Source organism: Mytilus edulis, chromosome 4, assembly GCF_963676685.1.
Source record: "Mytilus edulis chromosome 4, xbMytEdul2.2, whole genome shotgun sequence".
NCBI classification, from domain to species: Eukaryota; Metazoa; Mollusca; class Bivalvia; order Mytilida; family Mytilidae; genus Mytilus; species Mytilus edulis.
The window spans coordinates 44,388,796-44,400,944 of record NC_092347.1 but is presented as its reverse complement, the minus strand read 5'-3'; the positions used below and the strand labels follow the sequence as shown (position 1 = coordinate 44,400,944).

Below are 12,149 nucleotides of genomic sequence, written 5' to 3'. Positions count from 1 at the left end.
GAATACATGGAGGAGTTGAGTAAAACATGCTGAAATCCTTCTTCCGCATATAGAGTACTTAAATATTGATACCGGACAATAATTAGGTCTAATTTTACTTTAACATGACAACTATCACGTTCGTTTGTTTCTCTTAAGCTTTGATCCATCATTTATTGTGATTTTGTGATAAGAAAGGGAATTGTTGCATGTTATTAAATTAGCCCATCTTGTAGGATAATATAACGTTTTATTGATATTCTCTTTCAGATATCTAGACTCAAGACACTCCAACATTTTAAATTCTATGTGGATGATAGCCATAACGTTTTTATCAGTTGGGTATGGTGACTTAGTTCCAAATACATATTGTGGTCGAGGAATTGCCATAGCAACGGGAGTTATGGTAGGTTGTTCAAACTATGAACCTTTTAACGAAATAAAAATTACTTCCTGACAAAAGAGAATTATAAACACGCAAGACAGAAGTTACGATGTAAATTAGAAGGATTTATTTCTATTTCATTGAAGTTTAATATTGTTAGTTTATGAAAGTGTCAGTACCATAGTAGCATTTTGACACGTACACACTTGAGTATAAAGCATAAAATACAAGAAAGTACAAAATGGTCATACATGTCACAGATTTTCTAGCATGATTGTGAAACTCTAAACCGAACCTTTTAACCGCTAAATCGATAAGAGATCGTGAATGAATTTGTCTTACTTGATATGTTGTTAACATAGTCATTTTCTGAAATCTAACAACTCTATTATGATTAATGCATAACGAAAATGTATACGATTTTGATAAATATAGACAAATGTATAAGATACAGTTTAGTAATTATAAGAGCAATTCCTACCAGAAAAGTAACTATGATTAATTGATAACGAAAAAGTATACAATTTGATAAAAATAGATAAATGTATAAAATGCATTCAAGTAATAATAAGATTAATTCCTACCAGAAAAGTAGTATAAATGAATAAGATGTGGTATACTTGTCAATGAGATAACTCTTGTCCAGAGACCAAATGTGATTTATAATGAATACAATTCTATTCAAATTAATTCAGCATATTTCTTCAGCTAATCATATTTATGGATGATATTCTCTTTTCAGCGAAATAAGCAAGTTTCAGCTAATTTAAGATTAAAGTGGTGCCGATTTGATATAATTAATGCTTTGACATAATTTTAGGTAGCAGATTTTGTGGTTGATAGTTCAAGATATACCACCGAATAGTTTATTTCAGTTTTGTTTCTTTACACTTGCATTTATACTTAAATACCCTTTTATCAATCATGAGAACATAAGCTAAGTCTGTTAAGGAATTAGGATTTGTTTTGAGGTCTCACGTTAAGTATTGTATTCTTATTTTGAATTGAATAATCGGCTATTCGAAAAGAAATTCATCTAGCTTAAATTATCGGAAAATTACTTATAAATTCGTGCATGATTTGGAAAAAAAAATAATTTGGAAAAACGAAAACCAAAAGACGTCTGCTCTTGTTGTAACATTTTTGCATTCAAACAGTAAAATCTTCAACACACTTATTACCTCAAGCAAGATTAAATTCCAACACAAAATCAGAAAAAAGATAAAAATAACATACGTTATGTTTCAGATCACCCAAAGGAGCGTTATGTTTTAGATCACCCCAAAGGAGGAGAAAGCAAAAGGGAAACTTTTGGTTCGAGTGAATATTTCTATCTGATATAATTATTAATGTTGATTATTTTGCATCAGGGTTCCGGTTGTACAGCATTAGTTGTAGCACTCGTAGCACGAAAACTAGAATTAAGCAGAGCTGAGACACACGTCCATAATTTTATGATGGATACACAGTATTCAAAAAGGGTATGTTCGCATTATATATTGTATAACTTCCAAACTATCTTGTATATATTTTAAACTCTTTTCTTCCATATTTTACTCTATCAGGGAGCTGGAATCACTGCTATACTCGTAGCAGTTCTTACTCAGTGGGTTGAGATGTCTCTAGCGGAACGTAATGTTATGAACTTTATGCATTCTAAAGATATAGAGAAAAACGTAAGATGAAGTTGGCGCTAAAACGTCTGCAATAACATTTGTATTTCATAGTAATATTGCTAACAGTTTTAAATTGGATTTTCTAAAACTTTAACTTTTTGAAAACATAATCTTCAATTCGGACCGTTGAGGTTACTTGATTTTTAAACAAACATACAGCTCTAACATTCATTTTAAACCAAATCTTAATCATAATTGTAATTAAAAATGTGTTAACTAAGTTGAGTACCCTTCTCATTTAATGTTTTTATTTTACTCTGCTTCTCAATTTAACAGGTTGGATATATAATCAATCGTGTACATTTCATTTCATTTTCTCTATCAAACAGAATAGTTTTAGATTTAGTTGTTAACACCATTTGCGCAAGTAATGTTTCTCTTTGAAAAAGAAGCCTATAACTGTTAAGGAAGCTCGCTTGTCATGTTTTGGAATTTTGGTTAGATTTTCGGAATTCTCTGCTTTTATCCATTTGAATGCCTAAACAAATTTTGCCCGGTGACCCCCATTTTTCTTTTCATAATTCTTTTACACGTATAATGATAAGCTGTCTGTTAAAGTTTTATAAGATTTTAATTATTTTTCAATAGTTTTTGGGGACTTAAACTTGTCAACGATAAAGCTATGAAAAGTCAAGAGAGAACATTTTCCCGCAAAAATTCAATGCCTAATATCTCGAAAACAAGCACGGTGACCTTTATTTTTTTTGCTCTTTTGATTTCTTTATTAATCCCCTATCAATATATGCTAGTGTTTTGAAAAGTTAATTACTTTGAAACTGAGAAGCCAACTACCTTAAACCGACCATACCAGTAGATCAAATCCAGACAATACAGAAAAAAAAATTTGAGAAATTTGTACAAACCAGATAATATTATAAACTTTATTACAAATTCAACACTAAAGTCTTTCTAATATAGAAGGAATATAAAAAAAGATGTTAAAATGTGTTATTTACCACCCCCAAAAGGTATAGTAAATTAAATAGTCTTACTATATGGTTAGTTTAAGTTATATTATCCAGCCTGTTTAGATATTTGCATTTAACACTCAGCTTTTGTAACGTTTTGTAAATAGTTTGCTGTGAACATATTGTAGCAATGCTTAAATCTCAGAGAGGACAAAACAGACGCGTATTGTTTCAAATAGTTTTATTGAATCAAAAAGACTTAGGTTTTGCGATTCAACGTCATGTGACAAAATTCTTATTTATAAATGCGTAATTGACATCAAAGGACAATGTTATGTATTTCTAGTACCAAAAAAAAACACCAAATATTACTCGATTTTGTTTACAATATTCTATGCTGAAATATTAAACTGCTTTAGGATAACGATTATCATAAAGATTTTCTGAAGATATAGATTAAGAGAATATAAAATGTTTGTTGTCGATGTGACTTAGCGCCAAATCAAATTGATTCTTGTACACTACACCTATGTCAAATTGTTGCATGGACACGGAATGTTCCATCGGTGGAGAAAAACATGTCGATTTTAACACTTTTTAAGATGCATTTTTATTTGTTTTGTTTTAAACAGAATGAAGCAGAAAAGCATGAACCTGTTTCATTTTTTCAAAACCTGACACTAGTAAACCAATCATAAACTGAAACAGTCATTTTGGTCTGTGAAGATATTTAAAAGTCAGAAAAATAAGTCATTTATCCATGTCCAGTCTATATGCAGACTTATCTACTGCAGTAGCTTCAGTATTGTACAGACCAATAACTTCAAACGTACTTTTTTTCAAGGACGGTTACAGTTTCTTGTTTAAACCAGATCTTTGCAATTTTTAAGAAGATATGCAAACCTGGTAAGGTTGTGCATCTTCCCTAATGAAATTTATTAAAAGTTGTTAATCAAATATAAACATTTTATATTGTCATATGTCTAAGAATTCATTTTCCATTGTTTATGAAATATTCTTTGCAATTTGAATTCAATGATGATTTTCTTATAGACACGTGATGGTGTAAACTCACTATATTTACTTTGCAACATAATATTTTTTAAAACGAACACAAGTAAGAAAGCATGAATGCCAAAAAACGGACAAAAACAAATATAATAACACGCTTTACTAGGTGAGCATCACTGATGAGTCTTATGTAGACGAAACGCGCGTCTGGCGTATAAAATTATAATCCTGGTACTTTTGATAACTATTAATTGCAAACTAAGATATTGAACTTAAGAAAAAATATATCTCCGCATTTAAAAACAGTATCATTAGATTTTTTTTGTAAAGTTTTTGATGTTTTGTAACTTGATTTAACCTATCTACATTCACTATTGTGAAGATGCTCGCACAAAATATATAAACTATTAAAGTTTATGCTACCACTGCCTTTCGATACTTCATATTGTGGACTATTAGTTCCTGTGTGTATCAACAAGAAACGTACCTCCATCATGCTAAGCATATGTTTCTTGTCGGGGTTTGGCTATACCTTTTTCGTTTTGGAAAAGTCTCTTTTTTCAAAATTTTATTATGGTTTTGATTTATATCATTTTGGTCAGTATCACCACCGAAAAGACATTAATTTTCGGAATGTGCATATGGTACTGTACAATTGGAAACTTTTAAAATCACGTAATGAAGTATTACATGTTTTTTTTATCCTTTTTACTTTTTCAAAGAAGGGATTATTTGCACAACGCATGTTTGAGTATTTTAGACTTTTAAATGATTGATATTCCAGCACTATTTGTTTTATCTAATTAATGTTTCAACAATATTTGTAATTTGCGGGCGTGAAATGTAAGATGAGCTAAAATTTCTGATTTAATCAATAGATACGATTATACCATATTTGAAGAATCAACATTCATGCTTTTTTATAACTGTTACATCTGCAACGCACAAACGATCATGAAAGCACCATACATTTAGTAATTATAGTTTAAAATCTAACACTAGTAAAACTTATGTATAACATTAAATTAATCACTCAAACTGCATATGCAATTTTGTGTTAAACAGATTATCCATACAAGTGAGAGGTTGAGTTTAAAAAAAAAAAACTTAATCCACCATTTCTACTTTTAAGGAATGCCTGTACCAAGTCAGGAATATGACAGTTGTTTTCCGTTCTTTTGATGTTTTTGAGATTTTGATTTTTCCTATTTGTTGAGGAAATTTCCTGTCTGAATTTTCCTTACAGTTCGTTTTTTTGTTATTTTATTTTTTTATATGGATTTCATTGTCAAAATTCCTTTTCTACTTCTTCATTTGAGCGCCATTGATGTGTCTTTTGTAGACTAACTATTTAAGTCCGGAATCAATGATGGAATTATGTAATTTCCAGCTAAGATATCATTATGTGACACATTGTTTTAAATACAAAACTTTCTGTCCTTTCAATATTTTGCTTTATAATCTCCTCAAATAAGATGTGAATGATCACTGTGGTTATATAACATGTCCTGTACAATACATAGCAACGGAATAATTTGAAAAACAATGATGTTGCATAATGAGTTGTTGATATTTTCTGACCTCATTTACTATAACACTGAAACTGCTGCTCAACCTGTGCCTTTTTATGTATATGTTCGCGATCATTGTTGATGTTCCATGCAGTGATTTAAACCTGTTTTGCGTAACAGATACATTTGAATGGCTCGGGAGTTTTCAGATGATCTTTTTTTCCACATTTACTTTTGATCACGATTTCAAAAATGATTTATTTTATTAAAATAGAATATACAATGAATGTTTGTATAGCGCTTTCTATGTGAAACTTAACTATTCCAGTCTAAATTTATTTTGTTAGTTTAATTCAAAGTAAGATTATCTTACAGTAGCATCTTTGTCGACCCACTCTGCAGAATCTAACAATTGGATTCATTTCCATGCTATCTTAATAAATATGGTAGATTTGATTTGCAACTGGATTGAAGAAAACATCAATAAACCGATAATAAATTTTATTTATAGACGAACAAAAGACCTTACGACACTAACAAACACCACAGCACCTGATATCACCCCCAGCGTTTGGTGGGGTCCGTGTTGCTTAGTCTTTAGTTTTCTATGTTGTCTCTTCTGTACTCTTATTTGTCCGTCAGTCTTTTTTAAGCCATGACGTTGTCAGCTTATTTTCAATCTATGCGTTTGACTGTCCCTCTCTTATGCTATGCATTAAGGTATTTCAATTGTTGACTCTTTTAACCGGTTTCATTGTTTGCAGGCACACAGTTGAGATATGACATAAATATATTTTTTACGTTCCGTAATATTTATCTTTTAATATTGTGTAAATTAAAAAAAAAAACTAAATGTTTTAAACTTTATTTAATTGTCTTTTTTTAATCAAATAGTTGAAAAATTCAGCGGCCAATGTTTTACGAGAAACCTGGTTGATATACAAACATACTAAACTAATGAAGAAAATAAATACAAGCAGAGTTAGGTCGCATCAAAGAAAATTTCTTCAAGCGATTCATAAGTAAGTTGTAATGATATTTTAGTGTATATATTTATTTCTTTATTTGTATATTCCTATTCAGGTTTAGTGATTGAATGATTTACATGAACATCAAATACATGTATCTTTTTTCATAATCTAATGACTTTGGTACAAATCAACAGAAAAAACACAATACATTTAGAGGGAAAGAAAAGGTCTATATATGCCATTTTATGTGTACTGAAGAATAAAAACTTAACTACAAGTATACTCACCAATTATCGTTAACAATATAACTTTGATAATCGCAAATTTCTCACCAAACATCTTCTGTTTGGAGACGGAAAAGAATAGAAAAAAGACTTCGATTTTTGTCATATTCAACGGAGGTTAACACAGTTGCGTCGGAAGGATAGGTACATCCGACTTCACATGTCTCGTTTGTATACAAGTTATAAACACCATTATGTTCTCTGAATTATAAAACACAGCTTTCAAAATAGTGTAAAACATACTGTCATGTATGGTTAGGTTAAATAGGTTATATAGTACAGGATCATTTTGATGCGTGGATTAGCTTTTTAAAAGTTTTTAAAGAGAGGTCGAAATTATAATAAAAGGAACCTTAAAACTATTAGTCAAAGACAAACTGACACACCGGTGTAAACAATATGATACACAACTAGTACACAACTCAAAAACTAAAACCGAGCAATACATTCGCACCACACGTGGTACGCTTCGTCTTGCTCATGAAATCATATTTTGAATGAATGTTAACATATATGTTCCTCCATATGTATATTTTCAGTCTGCGAGATGTAAAAATGGACCAACGAAAGTTAACTGAGCAACAGAATACCGTAGCTGATATGGCGAAGGTAAGAAAGGTTTTGTTGACAAATTGGATTTTGCATTTTTATTTCTACAGTATTTATTTTATTACTGAATCGAAAATAAAACAGCTTAGGTAGCGAAATGGCTGATAGTATAGTAGTCACTAACCAGCTACATATTTGAAAATTCATGTATTTATTCAAAAACTGCATTATTTCTTTCAGTATTTCGTTAAGGGCAATATAAGAAATGCTGAATACCATATTTGCATTGCTATAATTGTGAACACACTATTTGAATTTAGTATGCTGTTAATAATATAGAGCGTTATTATAGTTCACACGTCAAGTATTTAGAATCTTTTGTACTTGACATCAGAATGGCACGTATCGTTGAAGGATAAAAATACTAAAAGTGTTTATCATGATTAAGTTTTAGTTTTTGAAATATTTAGTGTCATGCACCAATTTATGTACACTTGTTACTTTTGCATTGATAAGTAAACACAATTATGCACATTACAAGTTAAATTCCCTTTTATGACAACCGGAGCCTTTCCTTTTAACAATTATATTCTTTGCCAGTAGACAATTTTTGTTGTTTCAATGTAAATCAATACCTTCACCCAGCTAGCTTCACCTTAAAACATTTTGTGATTCTACGTTGTGTGTAAATACTATTATGAAAACGTCAAAACCGTTAAGCATTTGATAAAATTTTGTTTACAAAAGTTAAGTTTTCAAGACCATCAACAATCAAGTTCCTTTTCCCTTTTCCCAGTTTCTTTTTAGCGTAGTAGGGAACTGAAATCAGAAATAAATGGTAAATGGTTAAAAGGAAAGGACTTCGATGGTTATTTGAAAATGTTCTGTTAATTCCGGTAAATGTTCTTTCTAAAGTGTTTAACATTTGCAAGAATTCCTGAAAGCCTGTTGTAAAATGCATGTTGGCATTACAATATTTGTTTTATGAATTCGGTTTATAACTGACCATCGATCTTCCTTTCCTTTTTTTCAATGTAGAAGATAGGCTTTGACGGATTTTCCCAAAGACACAAAGTTTACATTTCAACTTCTCATGTTGAATTTCGTCAGGTTTGAAACGTTTAATAACAGCTCTGTCAAATAGCTACACCTGTATAATCTCAGGCATGGCAATATAGAAATCTTTAGAACGCATGCCGTCTCTTTTCTTTGCATGATTGTGCTTTCATGAAATGCATTCGTTGTTTATTTTTATTTGTGTAGGCGTGTTATATAAAAAAAAATGTAGAAAGTTTTAACTTCCAACCTCAGCACCAATCACTGTTCCCGTAGCTTACTAGTTGATATAATTTTAATACCACAACTTTCCTGAAGTTTACGTTACTCCTGTAGAACTCCAAGATGCAGTTGCTGCATGGTTCTTAGAATAATTAGATACTTTTATAACTTTAAAAAAAATAAGGTTGGAAATCAAGTTATGATTTAAGATGTAAAAGGTAAGTAAAAACTGACCACAACATATACAAAATATATTGATATAGATATTAAGATTGGATTATTTGTATGGTCAACTATGTTATTCATGTCCATTTCCGATCGTAATAATACATGTTTTGCAGATTTTGAGTATAGTTGCGAGTCTGACCACTAAATATGATGCTGATATCGTTATTTGCGTCAACTTTTGTTATTCGCAATTCAATGAATAAAACAATTCAATAGTCCAAACCCTTTTCAATTGCGCGGGTAAGATAAAGATAAAGTAGTGGTGTGTCAATTGAAATGTAGACAAAAAATTGACACAGGTTACAAGACATGACATTAGTTTTGTTCATTTAAAGTAAGGTTAAATTAAGAAAAATTGTGTATAAAAGGACTAGTAAAAGTAATTTCAATATACTTTTGCTATGCAAAGTGTATTTATTATTTTATGAATTGTATATTTTGTAAAACTCAGTTGTAGTATCAATTTAGCTTTTTCACTGAGCGAGCTGATTTTACATCATTGATGTATAAACACAAATAGTTACAATATAAATGCCCTGTTTGAGACTAGGCAAAACATAAGATTTTAATTATACATATGTTGTGTTTTGTCTCGCCTCCATAGAGAAAACCCCATACTTATAAATGCGTTCTGTTTTCGGCGTGATTAGCGTTAACATTGTGCCTGTGATTATGTCAATTTAAGCGGAACCACTAATGGTGAGTCAATGATACCAAAAAACAATTGTATTATCATTGGCACATCTCATTTCGACGGAAATAATTCGACCCGCCCCTTAATTGCGATCTTTTTACTTTGCAATTTCGGCATAGTTTGAATTTTAAAGATTGTATGACAAAAATAAAACGAAAACGGAAGCTTTGATTAAATTTTAGTCCGACTTTTCAAAATAATTACTTATGACCATCTACGTACTAATTAATTCTTATAGTGCTGACCAGATGCCTACTGTTTAATGCGTTTTGATTTAATCATATGCTATTTGGCTATTTTGTATTTTCCGTGAAACGGCGAAGTTTTGAGAGCAATTGTACGTTTTCGTACTAAGGTATATTTGGTTTTTTTTTTAACTATTTCTTTGAAAAACATGTTCTCAGTTCTTCTTTTATTTCTTTTCTTTCTTATCTTATACATGACAAGTATCTAATAATATTTAAATCTTTTCTGAATACAAATGATTCAGATGATACAAATTCATATTAGAGATCTAGATTCATGACAGGACCAAATTTTTGGAATTAAGAACTTAATTTAAAATGGTTTTTAAAATGAACCGGGTAAATAAATAACAAACATAATAACAGATAAGTAGTTTTTTGTCAAACACATACAATTACGCACTTTCGATTCCACGAAAATATGATATAACCATAGGTAAAAAAAATTGGTTTTTGAAAGACAAGTAAATATGCAGATCGAAATTATATCTTAATCAAAAATTGGCAACTGATCGCATTTTCGAAAAAAATATTGTCGTGGTGACTGATTATTAGAAGTACGTAGAACTCAAAGGGGATGATATATGCAATATCACATCTTTTTGGGTTTCAGAAATCTAAAAATCAGCATGACCCTTTTAAGATACATTGTTGTATCTCACGCTTCATTATGCTAACTGTACCTATCTCGTCTTCTACCTTCTAACATTCTACCTTAATATGCAAGTTTTCCTAGAAGTGTTCCAATGCACACAGCAAATTACAATTTAAAGATGTGGAAATATATCCATGCTTGAAGTCATCATTATATGAAAAGATTATATACACATGTACATATGGACTCTTAATATAAGATTTAAATTCACGAAGTTATAGTGAAAGTTTTTATTTAAAAAGCAATATTATATTTATGTATAAAGATAACTTGATGATCATAATTTGTAAGACAGTATCAAACATTTACTCATTTTGACAAAATATATCACATCCAGACATCATAATACAAATCAAAATTAGTCCAAAACCAATAAGTATTTGATATAATGAAAGGAGACGGGAACACATAAAAAAGGAGACGGGAACACATAAAAAAGGAGACGGGAACACATAAAAAAGGTATACACATATTCAAAGTCTAATCTAAACTGCCCATATTAAATAAATAAACTACTCAATTTTTTAAAGCGTTTCCAATTCTCTATATTCATTTGGATTATAGGGTTAAAAGTTCTTTTCCTCATGCTAATTTTAAAATCAGAAAATGCTATTAGATATTATGTTTATTATAAGTGTTTGATTATTGAAAAAGTACATGTTGAAAGTTTACGTTCAGATACTTATATCTTCATATTCTGAAATAATCTAAAAGAATTATTCTTGTGTATATTTTGAATAATACTATGTAATATATTTAAACCCTTTTCTTTTCTTACAGACACAGTCACATATTCAAGCTATGGTGGCGGACATGCAAACAAGTGGCCTCTCTGTTGAAAAAAGAGTCGTGAAAATAGAAGATAAGCTATTAGAACTGCAGGTTTGCTCTTTTTTTAATTGCAAGTTATGTGTTTCGTTTGTTTGTTAATGTTTAAAAATATTTTATAACAAAGCTTTTAATAAGTGCGGTTATAAATAGTTCCAGAGCGTTAACATACTGAATTTTCATAGCTGGGTTCTGTAGTGTTGGAGTTTTTGACTGTTGTAAGTTAAAGTTTTTCTTTAATCAAAGTAGAACAATTGCTTATGAAACCGATTAAATCCTTTTGACAATCTTGATGTCACTTTACCTTTTGTAATCCTTTTTAGATAACAACAAACTTATCAATTGTACATCGTAAATTTAATAATATTCTTATATAATGGGACTATAATGTTAATCAGAAAAAAAGTCAGAAATATGACAGTCGTTATCCATTCTTTTGATGTGTTTGAGCTTTTGATTTTGCCATTTGATTAGGGACTTTTCGTTATGAATTTTCCTCGGAGTTCAGTATTTTTGTGATTTTTACTTTTCAAAGTTTTGCACTTTGTATTTTGATAATCCGTACCAGTCTAATAACAATATGAACCCGGCTGGAACTTTTGGTAAACTCACGTGTTTTTGTTTTTTTATTATTATTCTGCTGTTCCAGAGATTATTTAAATTATTGCAATTAAAAGTCTTAATATAATTGCTTTGTATCCTATAATTTATATCAACTATTTTTTTTTGTCTGTCAGGATTTTGTATTTGAAGGTTTTCTTGTATTGGAGGTAATTTATTTGTTCACTGTACCATTAGATTTGTCATCACAAAACAGATGTTTTAATTATCAAAAAATCGTTTATAGATGATATCATAGTAATACACAAATATTAATGAATAGATTGCATATGCACCCTTAGAAGTGTAAGTTCTAATGAGAAACAACCATTTCAAACTGATTTGTA

General features: G+C 30.0%; 1 protein-coding gene across 5 annotated transcripts in view; it reads left to right on the top strand.

Moving 5' to 3' along the window:
* Positions 1-12,149, top strand: part of LOC139519750 (small conductance calcium-activated potassium channel protein 2-like) — a 174,721-nt gene that overhangs the window by 157,581 nt on the left and 4,991 nt on the right. For 2 of the 5 annotated variants that reach the window (XM_071312001.1, XM_071312002.1), the window contains exons 7-12: positions 250-385; positions 1,735-1,845; positions 6,365-6,492; positions 7,265-7,334; positions 8,313-8,384; positions 11,155-11,256. In XM_071312001.1, the coding sequence (XP_071168102.1) occupies positions 250-385; positions 1,735-1,845; positions 6,365-6,492; positions 7,265-7,334; positions 8,313-8,384; positions 11,155-11,256 (619 nt within the window). Of the gene's footprint in view, positions 1-249; positions 386-1,734; positions 1,846-1,929; positions 2,041-6,364; positions 6,493-7,264; positions 7,335-8,312; positions 8,385-11,154; positions 11,257-12,149 lie in introns of all 5 variants that reach the window. The other 3 variants (XM_071312004.1, XM_071312005.1, XM_071312003.1) reach the window with 2 other exon arrangements.